Consider the following 19,705-nt stretch of genomic DNA (forward strand, 5'->3'; position numbering starts at 1 on the left):
GCTTGTAAAAGAGAACACGTAGTATCGATCGATTGAGGATAAATTTAACTTTACCCATTAAAAGGTAATTTGCAATTGGAACAAAAGTAAGGGATTTGTAGGGAAAGTAAAAAATAACAATGCTAAAATATATTTGAAAAAATAAAAATTAAAAAATGATAATATCAACTTTGAGAACGTTTGTTAAGTGAAAGCAAGTGTAAGTGCTGTGTCGTGCGATGCCTTCAATTTTCAGATGTGACGACGAAACAGCTAATACCAAAAGCCGTGGGGGTTAACCACGTTTGACGGCACCAAGTGGCATGTAATTAACTTTTTCTTGATATACGCCAATCATTAAAGATTAACCTAGAAATGATGAGCTTATACTGTTGGTTTATATATCTTGTATTTGCACTTTTGAAGGTACAGTTATTAACGGGTCATAGGGTCTGCATGGCTAAACGTTTTAATATATATTTTTTGGACCTCGTCGGTATCTTTGACATTTTTAATTCCCTGTTATTTTGTGTTCATTTCAAATAACCATCTGCTAATTCGAACGCGAGGGCGATTGAAAGAAAAACAGAATTGAGACGGCAACAGGAATGGACATTTCACGTTGAAAATTCACTTAGCTTCTTTGTAATAGCTAGGACATTTATTGAAAAGCTATAGTTTTGCGTGACAGCAGCTTTGTGAACTGTTTTTGTTACTCTGAACTTGTGTTGTTTACGCTGGTGCCAATAAAAACTATAGAATTAGTTTTCACAAACATTTAAAATATAAGTATCGCGTAGCATCGATCGATGGATCGATCGACCGATCGAGGAAAAATTTATTTCTGCTGCTTACAAGGAAATTTGGAGTTGGAATAAACGCCTGCGTTTTGTAAGTGATTAAAAGTGATTCTTATAACCCTGTACTAATTAAAAAAGGTAAAGGGAGACGATCCTTCATAAAAACAATAGCTTGAGCAGTTAGTAGCTCTGTTGAACACTAATTCCAATTGAGATCTATATGTACAATGCAAAATTATAATTAGGATGCTGCAGCCATATTGGGGATCCATTGGAAAGATTACACGAGAATTGGAAGGAAAATTCACAAGGCTTAAATGTTCAAAATTCAAAAATTATCAACAAAAATATAGTCGCACCTTTGAGAATGTTAATTTTGACAGAAGGCAAGGTGTAAGTGCTGTATCGTCACGAGGAAACAGCTCATGCGTAAAAACGGGGGCGTTAACGTAACCACGTTTGGCGGAAGCAAGCGGCATATCGTCACCTTTATAGATATTTGGCATAGAAACTGTTACCTCCCACTCCAAGCAGAACTTTACAACATACATTGACAGAAGCACCTTCCCCCTACAAATAAATTATTGTTTACATACTAGCCTTACAGTAAGAAAGGAAAGAAAGAATAGTTTTAGGATATTTTTTAAAGCATCATGACGATGCGATTAAACTTGAATTCAGTCGTTTGGATATCGCTTGATGTAGCTCCATTAAAACTTCATTCAACTTTCTTGAATTGATAACTCGGGTGTCCAAGGCTCATCAAATAGTTTACACCTGCGCATATCACGTTACCCTGCTGGGGCCAGGAGGCACTGAGGATAACGACGAATGAAATCCTTAAAGTGCCCATAATGTCAAAACTCTTTTATCGGTCATCTAATTCTACATTTCACCTAATGAGCTTCTGCGAAAAAATTTTTCGATTTGAATAAAACGCAATTTTTTTAACGAATCTTTACAAAGTTCAAAATTCTATTTTCTTGCGGTCGACCCCTGCCGCTGATCACAAGAATAACGTGCTCAAAATGGCCACGAGACTGATGCCTGTGTCGTAGGTTCAGGAACCTACGATGAAGACTGATGTTGTTTATGGATCATTAACATTGTTACAAAGAGCGGCAACGCACCTTTCCGGCATTTTCAACTAAATGTAGACAACTCTGAAGCAAAATTTCCACTTGTTTTCAAGTCAGATAAGTCATGACCCAAATCATGTGTTCCTGAACCTACGTCACGACTCACTTCAAACCGAGGAAAACTGGTGCGAATGGTGGACCAAAATGGCGGCAAATTTGAACGTCTTTAAAAACTTATAAAAAATTGCATTTTATCCAAATCGAAAATTTTTTTTCGCAAAAGTTTATTAGGTGAAATGTAGAATTAGATGAGCGAAAAAAAAAATTTTGACATTATCGGCACTTAAAGCTATCATGAATGCTTTTGGTGGTATTCGCTTCAGTATAAAATATAGCAGGATAGAGGATAAAAATACCTTACGCATCCTCGGAAGCGGGATGCGAGACGCTGTCAAAAGCAATGAGGGGATACGGAGTGGAAAACAGATAATAGCGCCTCCTCTGTGAAAACCAAAGTCCTACTAAACAAATATCTTGAAGCGTACATTATGATCATCTGTTTTCTTGGAATTTCGGGAAACACCCGAATGTTCAATTTGTAGTTTTCACTTTTCAAAGCGAACTCTACTGTGTTAAGTGACTAATCTAAATATATAAGTAACTAATCTTGTATTGTTTACCCTCTCAGTTGAGAATAATGTATAGTTGTGACCTTCCTAAAACCAAAAACGAAGACTAATGGTAAACTCCAAGCTGCTTGGTTTTGTAATGACACGGTCTGTTACAATGGAAACGACGAAGAATGTCATCGATTAAATCATGCAAAGATGATGATGATAATGATAATAATAATAATAATAATAATAATAATAATAATAATGATAATAATATTTACAGAGGATATCACCCAGCTAACACTAACAGAACATCTGTTACGCACTGCCAGACATAAATAGTAAATTCACATTCTCTCGTGTCTTGGTAATGCGAATGAATAATTATAAAAGATCCAGCGATATCAGCTAAGTTCTTCTAAACTTGCCCTGTTTGCCTTTAAAGCACGTCAGATAGGAAAGGCTAGAAGATGTTTTCCTCAAGTTGCAGGGGAGGTAACTCACTATGAATATATTATATTCATATTAGTGAATATCTGTGAACACGTTGAAATGTCATAAACGGCCTTATGACAAAAATTACGTGAACAGAGAAATTTCTTTTGTTTGTTTCCCCTTGGCACGTCAGATGCTGTGAAACTGAAATGTTTCTATGAATGATCAGTTACACGAGCGACCCTATATTATGAACAGTAACACACTGACGCCCTTTATAATTTTTCTTCAGGAGAGCGGACGGCTGAACACAGGTTACTGTGCAAAGGGAAGTTACTCATTATTTTGTTTTAAGTTGATTTTAAGTTGGACTGAAAAAACTTACCATACCCATTTTGCTCATTCGGAATAGTGCGAAAACCTCCTCATATGATAATATAACCTAGTGATTAAGGTCTAGAGGTCTCAAATCAAATGCTCTTGGCAGCTCTAATCTGCTAACAGCCCAAGAAGAAGTGATCACCTTAATCATGACTAGTTGATCCTGGACGGAGGTTTCTTTTCACCACAAACAGATGTTCTAGAAATACTGCCCTTACTGTACGGAAGAACAAAACAAACAAAAAAAGGAACAAAAGCAACATTGCGTACCGATCAAACTCGAATTGATTCGTTCTTATATAGTTTGATTTAGCTCCATAAAAAAACTTCTTTCGATTTTGTTTGAAAACCGCGTATTACATTACGCTGCCGGAAAGAGGAAAATACTAAGTATAACGAGTAATAAATGTTAGGGCAATTTTTAAGACGGCTTCTCGAAGCGTATTTCGCGACAATATCCACTCCTCACAGTTTATTTTAGTGACGCGGCAGAGTTAAGAAGCGATTCGCAATTTGCTGTTTGTCAAAGCGTATGCCACCATAAATTTTTAAAGAGTGCATATTATGCTTCTGCGAAGAAGTGTCATATGCCGTATCCCGCCTCTTGTTCAAACCCATCGCGCATTCCGCCAAACCCCTACGTAATTTATCATTCTTTTTCTGAATGTTTCATAGAAGTCACTTTCGATCCTTTCCAATGTGAAATTCACGGTGGCCAGTAAAACTTTATTTTCTGGCCTCTTGGCCGAGACTAAAAGCAAACTCGAAGCTGTTAATGAGTTCACGGCCTGTTACAACGGATATCATCAACTGATTGACACAAATAGTAAATTCACGGTGTCCGTGTTTGTGAGATTGTTATTATAATTGTGAACATAGAAAAGGTCATAAACGGCCTTAAGCAAAAATCACGTGCAGGCAGCAATTTATTTTACTGTTTCCGCTTATAACGTATGATGCCCTGAAACTGAAATAGTTTCAATGATGAATAATTTGTGCGAGCAACAGAATTAGTAACAGCATCACACAAACACCCTTCTGCAGTTTTTCTTGAGGAGAACGGACGGCTGTACACAAGCTACTTCGCAACGGTAAGTCAGTCGTTTTCGGCTTCTGCTAATAAAATTTTACCATATCCTCAATATCCATTTTGTTTAATCGGGATATCACGAAAACGTCGCAGTTAAATTTACTGGCGGATTGATTAGGGCGCGGAGTTCCCGTATCCAAACCTCTACTAGTAGCAATCTGCCAGGAGAACGTCAGTCACTTCTTCAGCTATTACTATACGTCCCTCCCGACCTTTTTATTCGATTTCGCCACATTCAGGCTTGGGGCAATAGATTGCAGTGAATCGAGAACACACCTTTATAGTTGGACGAAAAACAAAACTCTCCGTTTCACAGCCCGGTCCAAGAAGAGTCATACATTGAGCTCTCCTTCCGCTAGAAACAAATGCTTTACGCATACCAGGCTTACTGCATCGACAAGAAAAGACCTTACTATTTTTTGTACAAGCAGCAGTCCCTACCAAGCAAACTTGAATTGAATAGTTCGCGTAAATGTAGCTTTTTACGTTTGATACAAAATCTCGGGTGGCCGCATCAAACTATTACAGTTTACAGCCAATACCATGCACAAGAGGGGGTGGGGAGGGGGGAGGCTTAGGACAAAGAGGAACAAAATCTGAACAGTCGATTTTATTTTGTATGGCTTCTTGAGGTGTATTTTGTGTTTCTTGAGTTAATAGTGTATTTCCTAAGAGATCAGTGCCGCTCGCACTAAACTACAAAATACGTTTCTCACGGGAATGCTTCGTAGTTTTCAGTTTTCAAAGGAAGCTCTAATATGGTAAGCAGCTAATCTTGTATTTTTTGTCCTCTTAGTTGAGAATAATTACTCGTTGCTATACTCATAAAATGACATAGGGAAGGTTGAGATCGAACTCGAAGCTTGTTTGTTTCGTGTTTTGCCTGAGATGGAAATGAAGAAGAACACCATCAATCAAAACGTGCAAACCACATTACACAGGCCGCGAAGTTTTTCTCGCTATCAATCTCCTTTTTATTTTCTCTGTTTTTGTTAACTTTGTTTTTTTTACTCTTTTATCTTTGAACATAGCAGAGGTCATAAATGGCTTTATCAGTGTAAAGTTCACGTGCATACTACAATTTCTTTTTCGTAGTTTTTTGGTAGTTTTTGCTTGTGACGTCAGATGCTTTGAAACTAAAATAATTTTTGTGAACAACACGCTATATAAGCAATGTTACATACACGCCTCTTTGCAGTTTTTCTTGAGGAGAGTAAACGGCTGTACACAGTCTGCTGCGCAACGGTAAGTTAGTCGTACTTATATTTTGTTTCAAGCATTGTATAATTTCGGCTTCCACTGTTAACAGTTACTATATCCATCTCGCTTATTCGGGATATCCCGAGAACCTCCTCATATAATTGTATGGCCTCGTGTTTATGGTCTCGATATCCCGGATCAAATGCTTTTCAGTGCCAGCACTGCTAGTACTCTGTTAGTGACCTGCTTTAGCTAATGCCTCATGTCCCTACCAACCGGGTATGGGCGAATACATTCAGGGTTGGATTGATAATCACTTTACGAAGGCGTTGATCATCTCCCACCCTTAAGTAGAACCTAACTCTATCGCAGAACGGGTCTCTTTCAGTTACGAAATGCTGTGCACATACTGGCCTCATTGTAAAGACGAAAACTAATACAGATTTGGCATGTTTTGTTCTAGTAACATCCCGAACCAATCAAACTCGAATTAAATCGTTCTCATAAAGCTTAATTTAGCACGGCAAAAATAAGTTCGATTTTCTTCGCATAATAACATAATTTGGGTGTCCACAACAAGTTAAACAAAACAATTTATACCCGCGCGTATTACGTTACCCTACTGGAAAAGGGAGGACCCAGGGAGGCACCGAGGATAACGAATAAACTCTGAACAGTGGTAGCAGTATTATGTTTGTTTTGTTTTTGTTTTGTTTCTTTGCTTGTTTGCATCTTTGTCTTTTTCTGGAGGAAGGAAGGTTTGGAGTAACCTTAATACTTTGACAGATAAAGGGTCGCTTGGCTACAGCATCAAACAACATTGGTCACAAAGAAATTATTCCAAGTGTTCTGGGGTTCCCTTATTGGTGAACATAGAAAAGGTCATAAACGGCCTTACGCAAAAATCACGTGCAGACAGCAATTTATTTTGTTTTTTCCACATATGACTTTATATGCTGTGAAACTGAAATAGTTTTACGGATTAATAATTTGTGCTAGCAACAGAATTATTAACAGTAACACAAAAACACCCTTCTACAGTTTTTCTTGAGGAGAACGGACGGCTGTACACAAGCTACTGCGCAACGGTAAGTCAGTCGTTGTTTTCGGCTTGTGCTAACAGAACTTTACCATGTTTTGTTTTATCGTGATATCTCCAAGACGTGCCAGTTCATTTTATGGCAAATTTGGTAAAGCGCAGAGTTCCCGTATCCAAACGTCTGCTAGTAGTAATCTGCCAAGGAGAAGATCAGTGACCTCTTAGCTACAATTATGGACAAGTGTCTTGGGACAAATTTGCACTTTGGCGCTTTTGCGCACACGCCAGACGCGAATACAACTTCACCTGTCTTACATCGCCCCCCACCTCACATACCATGTTGAAAACTAGTACCTGTCATTTCACCTGATTTTCAACATTGTATTGGATGGGGATGGGGGAACAGCAACACGTTTTTAAAAGGATAGCAGCGCTTTCTTCAAACTTCAGCTGTAAAATACAAATAATTAGTTACATTACATAAGTTTCCCAGGGACTTTTGTCCACGATTGTAATGAAGCTCCATCCGACTTGTTATTCGATTTCCCCACATTCAGGCTTCACCTGATTGAGTGCAATAAATCAAGAACACACCTTTATAGTTAGGAGGAATACAAAAATGTCCATTTCTCACCCCGGTCCAAGAAGAGCCATACACTGACTCCTCTTTCCGTTAGAAACAAATGCTTTACGCACACCAGGCTAACTGTATAGGGAAAAAAAGGCTTTGTTATTTTTTGTACAAGCAACAGTCCTTACCGATCAAACTCGAATTCAATCTTTCTCATGCATGTAGCTTTTTACGTTTGATACAAATGTAACTCGGATGGCGCATCAAACTAGACAATTTACACCCGATGCCCTTCTGGAGAGGGTACTGGTGGAGAGAGAGGGGTGAAAGCGTTAGAACAACGTGGAATGAAATCTGAATAGTCAGTTTTATTTGGTGTGGCCTCTAGGTGTATTTTGTGTTTCTTGAGCTAATTATGTATTCCCTAAGAGATCAGTTCCGCTACCACAAAAGTACAAAATACGTTTCTCACTGGAATGCTTCGTAATTTTCAGTTTTCAAAGGAAGCTCTACTATGGTAAGCAGCTAATCTTGTATGGTTTGTTCTCTCAGTTGACAATAATAACTCCTCGCCATATTCCTAACATAACATAGGGAGGGTTGACTTTAAACTTGAAGCTTGTTTGTTCCGTGATTTGCCAGCCTGTTGCAATGGAAATGGAGAAGAATACCATCGATCAAAACGTGCAAACTACATTACACAGGCGACCAAATTTTTCTCGCTATTGATCTGTTTTCTTTTTCTCTGTTTGTTATTTTTTTTTTTTAAATTTTTATTTTTGAACATAGCAGCGATCATAACTGGCTTTATCAGTGCAGAGTTCACGTGCATACAGCTATTTCTTTTTCGCATTTTTTTCTGTTTCCACTTATGACGTCAGATGCTTTGAAACTGAAATACTTTTGTGGAACCATAATTTATGCGAACAACACGCTATATTAACAATGTCACATAAACACCCCTCTGCAGTTTTTCTTGAGAAGAGCAATCGGCTGTAGACAGTCTGCTGCGCAACGGTAAGTTAGTCGTACTTATATTTTGTTTCAAGCATTGTATAATTTCGGCTTCCACTGTTAACAGTTACCATATCGATCTCGCTTATTCGGGATATCGCGAAAACCTCCTCATATCATTGTATGGCCTAGTGTTTATGGTCTCGATATCCCGAATCAAATGCTTTTGCCAGCACTAGTCTGCTAGGACGCTATTAGTGACCTGCTTTGGCTAATGCCTCATGCCCGTTCCAACCGGTTATGAGCGAATGCATAAAGGTTGAGACAAGACTGTAATGGATTAAGAACACGCATCTATGATAATCATTTTACAAAGACGTTGATTATCTGTCACCCCTAAATAGAACCTAACTCTATATCACAGAACGGGTCTCTTTCAGTTACGGAATTCCGTACACATACTGACCCCACTCCAAGGACGAAAACTAATACAAATATGGCATGCTTTGTTCTAGCAACATCAAGAACCAGTCAAACTCGATTTAAATCGTTCGCATATAGCTTGATTTAGCCTCGGCAAAAATAAATTCGATTTTCTTTGATTGATATTTTGGATGTCCACAACAAATCAAACAAAACAATTTATGCCCGCGCGCATCACGTTACCCTACCGGGGGAGGGAGGACACAGGGAGGCAACGAAGATAACGAACGAATTCTGAACAGTAGTAGTAGTAGTAGCAGCAGCGGCGGCGGCGGCGGCGGTGGTGGTGGTGGTGGTGGTGGTAGTAGTAGTAGTAGTAGTAGTAGTTTTTTTTGTTTTGTATACTTGTCTGCATGTTTGTTTATTTGTATCTTTATTGTTTTTTTGTGGCCTCTAGAGGTGTATTTCGCGCTCGTAGGGCTAACGTGCGCTCCTTAGAAACTTTAGAGATCACAGAGAAAATGCGATTTCCTGTTTTCTATATTATAATTCCGTATTCCATTATTCACTCCAGAAGAGTCACACCTCGAAGAGGGCAAATTATCTTTCCACCAAAAACAAGGTATCTTTACCCCGTATCCTTTTTTAAACCCATATCCCGGATATTGGCAAACGCATGCTTGAGACGGCCAACTGTTTCCTTGAAATTTGGTCTGTATATTTAGCAGAAAATGAAGATAGCAAAGGATGTAACACACATAAGAATTACTCTTTTGTTTGTTTTAGTTTTCTTCCAGCAATTATTTGTCTGCCCTTACCTCCCCTCACTGTTATTTCAGTTTCTTGGTTGTAGTTTCACTTCAAGATAGTGTAACTAAACACCGTAAATTTACATCGTGCTTCAAAACATAAGCTTATAACACTGCAAGGAAAGTCAATATTAAATACTGTTAAATAATTTCCATTGGAAGAAATCTGCGTGGACAGCGTGACAATTGTTACTTGGGTTCCGAACTCTAACAATGAGTCACGCAAGAAAATATAATCACGCGAATGAAGCTCGCTAGAAGTAACTCTTTCCGATATGTAATCTGGTTAACTTGTTCTTTGTTATTATTGACACAGTTGCTCTCGTTGACGTGGTTTGATTTTGGATTCATCCTGTTGATCTGAACAGACAGGTAAGTGCTTATTAATTTATAGTAGGAGAAGATCAATTAAAAGTTCTTTATAATTTGTGTGCAACAAGCAAAAATAGTCTATTGTGGAAGGTACTGCATTCTCTACTCTACTCTAAACCTTAATTTTCGATTTCAAGCGCTTTTTCGAAAATCTTGAAAAAGGCTCGATAGATTTTTTTAAAAAGTCAACCATGCATGCCTGATAATGTTAACAATTTTCTTCCAAAGCTTTATTAGCATTGGTACACTAAAACACTTTAAATTTGTCAATGAAGTACGCGCTCGAACCCACGAAAAAGTTGCGTTACAAAATCCCGATGTATAATATTCAGATCTATGTGTGTAACATTCCTTGGTGATCTATACATTTCGTTGATGCATATTTTAAATAATAATTCGTTTTATACGTGACTTAATGCATTGACAATATTACTTGTGCGCATTTCAGCCCTTTTTCTCCTGAAAAAAATTACTCTTTTCCCCAATACCTTCCTGTTCTTTGTCACTCGAGGTGGTGCATTGGAATTCTTTGTAAACAATCCTTTTGCTGGAATGGAAAGAAGGGCCAAAAGTCCCCTTTATCCGTATTTCAAAAAAAAACATCCCGCAAATTTGCATTCAGGCGGTGTAGCGAAATGTATTGATCACGGGAGAATGTTACATACATTGTTTTTTTTTTTAATATGGGGATTTCGTGACGTAACCTTTTCGTGGATTCGAGTGCCTACTTCATCGACAGGTTTGAACAAGTTCCAGTGTATCAATGCTAATGAAACTTTAGAATAAAATTGTTAATATTATCAGGCGTACAGGGTTAACTTTTTTTAACTTATCTATCGAACCTTTTTTAAGATTTTCGAAAAGGGGCTTAAAATCGAAAATTGTTCTAAATTTGTTATGGAAGTGACGTTGAGAAAAAGTCTCGTTCTAGAGATCAAGAAAATACAAACCAACAAAACGTTCATGGCTTCAAAACAAAACTTCAAGACATATTTTGTTGTCTTTTAAAGCAATTTCATTAAAATAGCTTTCTTCTCTCAGTCCATTTAATTTCATGAAACAAAAAGCATGTTTTGAAGTGTTTTCGCGATTTATTCGAAATCAAATATACAGAATTTTTTTTTATTCTTGCATATTCCCCTTGCCATACATCGTAATTTCAGAAATTGGCGTCGGATTTTCTATAACAGATCTGGTTCGTACAAAATTCATGCTTTACCGATTTACATATTTTTGGTTTATGGTTTCCAGGGAAATATCGATTACCTTAAAAGACACATCATTTTTGAAGTTCAATCAAACTTCAATATTTTTCCAAAACCTGATGTAATTTCCACATCGATCAGAGTAAGGGAAGGTTGGTCGAACGCCAATTGAAAATGCTTGGTATGATCCAGAAAAAAACTGTATCGAGCTACCTTAAAGCTCGACAAACTTCAAAAGAGCGGAAAAAAATGTCACGACTTATGCTGGAAGGTCCACGACAGTAAACAGTCTTTCGTTTTGCGATCATATATAATATGCATAAATCATACAACCGAAACTTATCAGTTGAGTTATATAGTCTGTGAGACAGAAATAATCTTCTATTGTGTTTAATGCATGGTCAAGACCAAAATGAAAACAAAAACATACAACAAAGAACTTTGTCGAGCTTCATAATCATTTCAATCTACATGTATTAATTATAGTCAACAACGCAACATGCTTTATGCTTTAAAAGGCATTTGATTTTGCCGTCAGTATCTAACAAAAATAAAGTAGAGATATCAAAAAGTGTTAAATACTTTATAACAAGTGTTTTAATTCCACTATTTAATTTGCATTTGTTTCTGTTCTTCAGTCTGTGTCACTTTTCACTTAATTTTGTCCGAGGATCGAGAGACTGAACACGGTAAGTTTGTAAACTTTAAGCTCTTGATGATTGATACCGGTTCATCGAGATATAACATGTATTTGTAAGCGATGTTTAATACTTTTAGTTTACACTGAAAGAGATTTTTCATCAATCGCGTGACTGATTTTCTCCAGTTTTTGAGCGCTGTAAGTCACGCGAGGAAATAAATCAAACGAATTACTGTTTGGAGGTACCGTTGCGGAGTAATAATCTGCTCAACGTTTCCCTCTTTACAATTTTTACAGGAAAAATTATCGCTGTCGTCGCATATTGGATTTTGCTTCATTCCAGTGACTCAGTAAAAGTGGTGGGTGCAAATCAGTTTTAGCTTTGTTATTCATATTGGACTGAAATCATCACTTAAACTGTTCACAGTCGCTCTCACTTTCGATGGAAAAAACGAAGACTTCTGCGAGCTCGATTATTGGAAAAAACCGAAAACATTAAACAGTTGAATTATCACGGTCATTTGAACAAAGTAGGCAGAACTGGAAATAGCAGTCTCACACCAGATACATAGTTTTGATATATATTTGAGAAAACATATAAATGTGACTGAGCTCGGCTATGTTCCGTGTATCTTTCTTTTACTGATCTGATGTAATCTGCTCCGCCACATTTTTATTAGTAGGCCAGAGCAGAGATTTTAAAGGATATAACACTGATAAATTAATTGGGGATGAATAAAAAGTCAAAAAACACCTGTGCATGAGAACTGAGTTGACGAAAAAGGGAAAACAGACTTTGACGGACACATTCTATAAAAGTCATAAATATATCAGTAGAAACTAAGACTTCGCTGTTAATACACGTTTTAATTCTGGTATTCGCGTTCATTTGGTTTTTGTTGTCTTTGATTTACTTGCTTTTGTAAAGGTTTCTCTTAACTAAATAGTAATGCTGTTTTCTCTCTATATCCCTTTTTCGGTAATGAATTAATTGAATCTGCCTATTTTAAATATAACCCTCTGATTCCCTAAATTTGGTGATATCGGCTTTAGAAAAAAAATCAATCAATACAGGCGTGATATGTGGTTAATTGCGTTGTTGCAACTTGTCCTTGCTTATATAATGCGACTTCCCCTGACTTTAAAATTGGACTTTAAAAAAATGAAGCTAAAAAAAAAGACTTGTAAGCAGCCTAAACCTTAACGGTGATTTCTGCGCGAAAAAATTAAAAAAATAAAATAAAATAAAATAAAGGCAAATGCAACTCTAATAAAAAAAAAGAAAAGATCTAAGAAACGCATCCATCCATCTGAACACGAGAACATTGATGAAAATACGAGGCTGTTGGTTGAGTGCAGTTACAATTCTTCGCCTGTGCTCCCCTAAGACGAAACGTAAGTCCATGACAGGGCTACTCCGAGCTTTGAATTCGCCATTACCCACTTACACAGCCAGGTTGAAAGACGTACAAAAGTATATAATTACTCGAAATAGCTACAAATCTTGATTTGTGTTATCCGTGTAACAGGACTCATAGAAGAGGACGCTATGAACAATATAACAGACATTTTACAAGCCATCTCTATTGGCTTGGTTGTCGCTACTTTCCTTTTGAACACTGGTCGTGGTATCAAAGCCATTGAGGTCTGCCAAGAATGTTTGATCTTCCTAAATAATGAAGCACTAAAAACGGGAGGAGAACTTTTCAATTTCATCAACATTTGCATCGATCAAATAATTTTCAGGGCGTATTGTCTTATCCCTGACTATACAAAAGCATTAATCCTAGGCAGGGAGCTCCTTGAAATTTACCACAAATGTAGAAAAAAAGACAAGGAAGGGAATCTTACAATAGCATTGGCCAAAATATGCGAAGAGCAATATAGATACGTAGAAGCAAGAGGACTTTATGAGAAAGCCATAAAAATCATGAAAGAAATCGGCGATAAAGAAAATGAAGCATACACTAGTGAAAAATTTGCAATTACGTCTTATTACCTCGGTGACTATGACAAAGCTCAAGAATATCTTGAGAAAGCACTTGCCATCAGATTACAAATTGGTGACAAGGAGGGAGAAGCAGCAGATTATGGAAACTTAGGAACTGTGTTTAAATCTCTTGGTGAATATGAGAATGCTAAAGATTATCTTGAAAAAGCACTTGCCATCAGATTACAAATTGGTGACAAAAATGGAGAAGCAGCAGATTACGGAAACTTAGGAACTGTGTTTCGATCTCTTGGTGAATATGACAAAGCTAAAAAATATCTTGAGAAAGCACTTGCCATCAGATTACAAATTGGTGACAAGATGGGAGTAGCAGCAGATTACGGAAACTTAGGAACTGTGTTCCTATCTCTCGGTGAATATGAGAATGCTAAAGATTATCTTGAGAAAGCACTTGCCATCAGATTACAAATTGGTGACAAGAGGGGAGAAGCAGCAGATTACGGAAACTTAGGAATTGTGTTCCGATCTCTTGGTGAATATGAGAATGCTAAAGATTATCTTGAGAAAGCACTTGCCATCAGATTACAAATTGGTGACAAGAAGGGAGAAGCAGCAGATTACGGAAACTTAGGAACTGTGTTCCGATCTCTTGGTGAATATGACAAAGCTAAAAAATATCTTGAGAAAGCACTTGCCATGAAAATACAAATCGGCGACAAAGAGGGAGAAGCAGCAAGTTACGGAAACTTAGGAACTGTGTTTCAATCTCTTGGTGAATATGACAAAGCTAAAGATTATCTTGAGAAAGCACTTGCCATCGGATTACAAATTGGTGACAAGAAGGGAGAAGCAGCAGACTACGGAAACTTAGGAACTGTGTTCCTATCTCTTGGTGAATATGACAAAGCTAAAGAACATATTGAGAAAGCACTGGCCATCAGATTACAAATTGGTGACAAAAAGGGAGTAGCAGCAGATTACGGAAACTTCGGAACTGTGTTCCGATCTGTTGGTGAATATGACAAAGCTAAAAAATATCTTGAGAAAGCACTTACCATGACAATACAAATCGGCAACAAAGAGGGAGAAGCAGCAAGTTACGGAAACTTAGGAACTGTGTTTAAATCTCTTGGTTAATATGACAAAGCTAAAGAACATTTTGAAAAAGCACTTGCCATCAGAATACAAATTGGTGACAAGGAGGGAGAAGCAGCAGATTACGGAAACTTAGGAACTGTGTTTCAATCTCTTGGTGAATATGACAAAGCTAAAAAATATCTTGAGAAAGCACTTGCCATCAGATTACAAATTGGTGACAAAAAGGGAGTAGCAGCAGGTTACGGAAACTTAGAAGCTCTGTTCCTATCTCTTGGTAAATATGACAAAGCTAAAGATTATCTTGAGAAAGCACTTGCCATTAGAATTCAAATTGGTGACAAAGAAGGAGAAGCACTAGATTACGGAAACTTAGGAGCATTGTATCAATCTGTTGGTGAATATGTCATGGCTGAAGATTATATTGAGAGGGCACTGTCAATTACTCGAGACATCGAGGACTTAGACAAAGAGTTTCAAATTCTTTGTCTTCTTACAGTGGTGAAGTTATACCAATACAAGATCCAGGAAGCGTTTGACTGTCTTTTTCTAAGTATGGAAAAAAGCGAATCTTTACGAAGTTTTTTAGGGGACAACGACGATTTTAAGGTGTCGTCTTCAGACGTTCGCGCTTTTCCCTACCGGAATCTTAGTGCATTCTTTTGTGTTTGGGGAAATCCGAACCATGCCCTCTATGTTTTAGAGCTGGCACGGGCTAGAGCGTTAGCAGACTTGATGGCAACTCAGTATTCTGTTGAAAGCCAAATCTCAGCTGATCCGCAATCATGGATTGGTATTGAAAATATTATGAAAAAAGAAAGTAACTCTTCCTGTCTGTACATTTCTTATCATGATCATGATTTATTTTTCTGGGTTCTCAAGACAAGTGAAATCATTCATTTCCGAAGAATAACAGTAGATGAGAACCTAGTTGGTACCAGACTAGGTGGTAAGTTAAATGATTTCTTCGCTAAAAGCCATCGAAGCTTTGGTATTTTAACCAAGAAAGATTGCGAAGATCGATCTTTAAATGACGTTCAGAGCCTTGCAGCATTGAGACTTATAGAGGAAGAAGATGAAGAAAGTGGAAACTCCGAATCGAGCGTTTCTTTGTACTACAGAATGCTAATCAGTCCGCTAGCGGACCTACTTGAGGAGTCTGAGATCATTGTTGTTCCTGATCGCTCCTTAAACCAAGTCCCATTTTCAGCGTTTATGGATGAAGGCGGGAGGTATTTATCAGAAAAATTCAGAATCCGCATCGTTCCTTCTTTGACGACTCTCAAACTCATTCAGGACTGTCCTGCAGACTATCACAGTCAGACTGGGGCACTGGTAGTGGGGGATCCAGACGTCGGGTGGGTGCGCTACAAAGGAACAGTAATGTTCGTTTCTAGGTTACCCTGTGCAGGGAAAGAAGCAGCCATGATTGGACGACTGCTAGGTGTTCAACCTTTGTTAGGACAGCACGCAACAAAGCAGGCGGTACTTGAAAGGTTGCATTCAGTGAGTCTGATACATTTTGCAGCACATGGTAACACCGTAAGAGGAGAAATTGCTCTCTCTCGTCTTAGCTCTTCTAACAGGATTCCAGAAGAAAAGGATTACCTATTGACAATGTCTGACATTTTCCTAAAGTTCAACTGCGAGCTAAACTGGTGGTACTTAGCTGTTGTCATAGTGCACGTGGACAGATTAGAGCCGAAGGAGTCATTGGGATCGCTCGAGCGTTCTTAGGATCTGGTGCACGGTCCGTTTTGGTGGCTCTATGGGCCATAAGTGACGAAGCAACAGAGCAGCTGATGTGTCGTTTCTACCAGCATCTTTTTCGTGGGGACAGTGCCAGTGAATCTCTTCAACAGGCCATGAAATGGATGAGAGATAACGGCTTTGACAAGGTTTGCGACTGGGCACCATTTATGCTGATTGGAGATAACGTGACATTTGACTTTGGAAAATAAAGTAAGTTTTCTTAAATAAGAAAATATTGGAATTTCCTAGCTTAGGTAATAACCTTGAGCTCAACTGGCGTCATTTCATACCAATGGGTGTCCAACCTTTGTTTTCCACTAAGAACGCGTCACCCTTGCCAATAAAGCCGATGGAAACCAAGTGTGCAATTTTAAATGTTTTGACATAACCCAGTGGATGTTTTACTAAACAAATATCGTTGTTTAAAGTAATTTATTGGCAGTTTTGTATAGAATACCTTTCAACTGTAATCACAAAAATACTGGAGGCGCACTCTGATTGCCTATGTAGCCAATGATTTGAATTTTTTTTTTTTCCAGTAGCCAGACCCTTCGCTAATAGCGAAGAGATTTCATATATCAGGCTGACATGAAGAATTAATATTTAACTTAAATTACGAATAAACTTCACGCAACCGACGGAAAGATCACACTTTGGTTGTATTGAGAATACCGTTTACCTGTTTTATATGGAGGAAATCGCTTTTGATTCTATTCGGTGAGGAAATTTGTTACAGAGAGACATTGATTCTTTATGTTTCTACTCTTGCAGGCTTGCTTTGCACCGGCGTTATACCCAGGGTCTGGCATTGAAATTCAAGATGGCGCCCAGCTGTGCCCTGAATACAGAGACAGTTTGAGTGAGAGGGGCGATTTCATTTCTATGGGATCATGCAATATTTAGTTAATACACGACTTTCATAATGGCGGACACCGCGAGAGTCCTGGATCAAGTTGCATGAAAACGAGGTCAGAAAGGCCAAAAGATCGCGTCGCGTCTCTTTTTGTTTAGAATGGCGAGCACTTCGATATTTCTTACGGAAAATGATATACCTGGCGCTTCTCTTCTTGGAAGAAAACCTGAGGAATTAAAAATCTCAGAGCTTAAATTTTGGCTCAAATGTCGTGGAGACCCGGGAAAAGGATTAAAGACAAAAGCAGAGCTGGTGAAACGAGTGTATGAGTACATGCGAACAGGCAAAGACAAACAGGTCGTGGATCCAGATCCTCACAAAATCTACAGCCGTAGAAAGGAAAAGCAAGGCACGAGATCTGAGCCTGACACTGAAATCAATGAATCGGTACAGTTTCCTAGCTCTGGATGGGGAACGTCACTGGAAAAGATGCCTATGTTTACGCGGCTCCAGATGAATCGCCATGTTTTGAAGTCTGGAAAAGCGATCGCCAATGTAGATCATCACACCGTTCCGACCGGATTAGTAAAGGCCAGGCGTTTCTTAGAAGACGAATACCTGGAAGATATTGAATGTGTGAGTGATTCCAGACACTTTTTCTTTAAAGGGAAGTGTTGCCATAGTTTCAGAAAAAGCGACCCTCCTCATAATCTGCAAATTGCCCTATGTATCTTGTCTGGAGAAGTGGTGAGTGCTTCTTGTTCGTGTGTGGCAGGAAAAGTTGGATTTTGTAACCACGTATTGGCGCTGATGTTTAAGATGTGCAAGTATACTTTATTTTCTTCTACTACTACTAAAGATCTGAGTGAGGAACAGGATCAACAGTCCTCCGTAGCTTGTACTTCTCAACTCCAGCAGTGGCACAAAAAGGGTGGGGGAAAGAACATTGCCCCTCAGCCAGTAATGACAGTAGAAGTGAGAAAAATAAAGGATGCTGAATCCACTTCACGGTCCGGTATCAAACCGCTTGTGTATGATGCAAGAATGAAAAATACCCATAATCTGGCTACCGAGCAAAATCTTAAGGAGCAACTGAGAAACATTGATCCCAATATGGGCCTATCTCAAATGGCTAATGAACAGACTGATCAGGCAGGTGTTGGACATGTGGAAACAAAGTTTGGCAAATTTCAAGTTGGCAGTTTCTTGTCATATCAAGTTGCTCTAACAGAATCACACTTTGAGGCTACTGCATCTATTAACTGCATTTCAAGACTCGATCAAGTAAATAACGATGCCTTAAATTATCCAAGGTTTCCTCTAAGGGACATTGACAGCATGGTAATTCCAGATAATTTGTCTGAGAATGACCAGAAACTGTTACAGTCTTTAACTTTGGTTGAAGATGAAATCAATGACCTGGAAACTCAAACAAGGAACCAAGCCGAATGCTCAAAATGGAAGGAAGAGAGAAAATTCAGATTTACAGCATCGCAATATCATTTGATTTCGAAACGACAAAGAAACCACGCTTCATTTGCTGAGCAACTGATGAATCCCACACCAGTTTCTTCTAAATATTTAGAACACGGCAAAAAGTTTGAACCAGTTGCCCTGATGGAGTATGAGAAGTTCATGTTCAACAGAGGGACACCTGTTAAGGTACTGCCTTGTGGACTTGTGGTATCAAAAGGATGTCCAATTTTAGGTGCTACCCCTGATGCACGAGTAGTTGACTTTGGCTGTACTGATTACTTTGGGATAGCAGAAGTAAAATGCCCATACACCAAGTATCATGTCACACCCCTTGATGCTTGCACAGATGCAAAGTTCTTCATGGAACAGACAGGTGTTTCAGAGTGTAAATTGAAGGAAGACCACCCCTACTATGCTCAAGTCCAGGGACAGATGGCGGTTACGGGAGCAAGGTGGTGTGACTTTATTGTGTATACCAGCAAAGGCATTTATATTCAACGTATACTTTTTGACCCTGTTTTCTGGGCTGGACTAAATCAGAAACTGCTCTCTTATTACTTTGAACATTTTCTTAAGTTTGCTTCTGCGAAGCTTTTCGAGGGAAATTGTCAGGTAAACAACAACAGTGACTGTGAAATCTTGTGCACAGCTACATCTGGTTGACCCTGTTATCTACAGTTTCCCAGCAAAAAATTATTTGTTCTAACATCTCTGTATGTTTCAAACAGAATTGGGAATGCCATGCTACTTAATTCATCTATTTTAAATGTTGTGATTTTATTTGTTGGCTGGGATTTAATACCTTACATGAATAAATTCTTACTGTTGTTATAGTTAACAATTTGTTTTGGGTTGAAATTTTTCAAATCAGTTTGATTTTTATTCTCCTTTGTTTCAAAGTATGCTAAAGAATACAAAGGAAAATTAAAATCCAACTGGTTTACAAACTTTAAACCAAAGATAACTGAAACGACAACATAGACAACA

The 19,705-nt window shown here is 38.3% G+C and overlaps 1 protein-coding gene and 1 pseudogene across 2 annotated transcripts; both read left to right on the top strand.

The window, feature by feature from the left end:
* Nucleotides 1-5,389: 5,389 nt before the first annotated feature.
* LOC149108056 (uncharacterized) lies at nt 5,390-17,467 on the top strand (annotated as a pseudogene). The gene is made up of 6 exons (XR_016209000.1): nt 5,390-5,623; nt 6,620-6,666; nt 9,691-9,746; nt 11,590-11,640; nt 13,121-16,599; nt 17,161-17,467. The product of XR_016209000.1 is annotated as an uncharacterized LOC149108056 (transcript).
* On the top strand, nt 17,402-19,559 carry LOC149108057 (uncharacterized). The gene has a single exon (XM_089295576.1). The coding sequence runs from the start codon at nt 17,402-17,404 to the stop codon at nt 19,379-19,381; it is 1,980 nt and encodes a 659-aa protein (XP_089151702.1). The 3' UTR covers nt 19,382-19,559.
* The last annotated feature ends 146 nt before the right edge of the window (nt 19,560-19,705 follow it).

The sequence above is a fragment of the Orbicella faveolata genome, unplaced genomic scaffold (genome assembly GCF_042242905.1).
Source record: "Orbicella faveolata isolate gen_17 unplaced genomic scaffold, um_ofav_v1 contig_26, whole genome shotgun sequence".
NCBI classification, from domain to species: Eukaryota; Metazoa; Cnidaria; class Anthozoa; order Scleractinia; family Merulinidae; genus Orbicella; species Orbicella faveolata.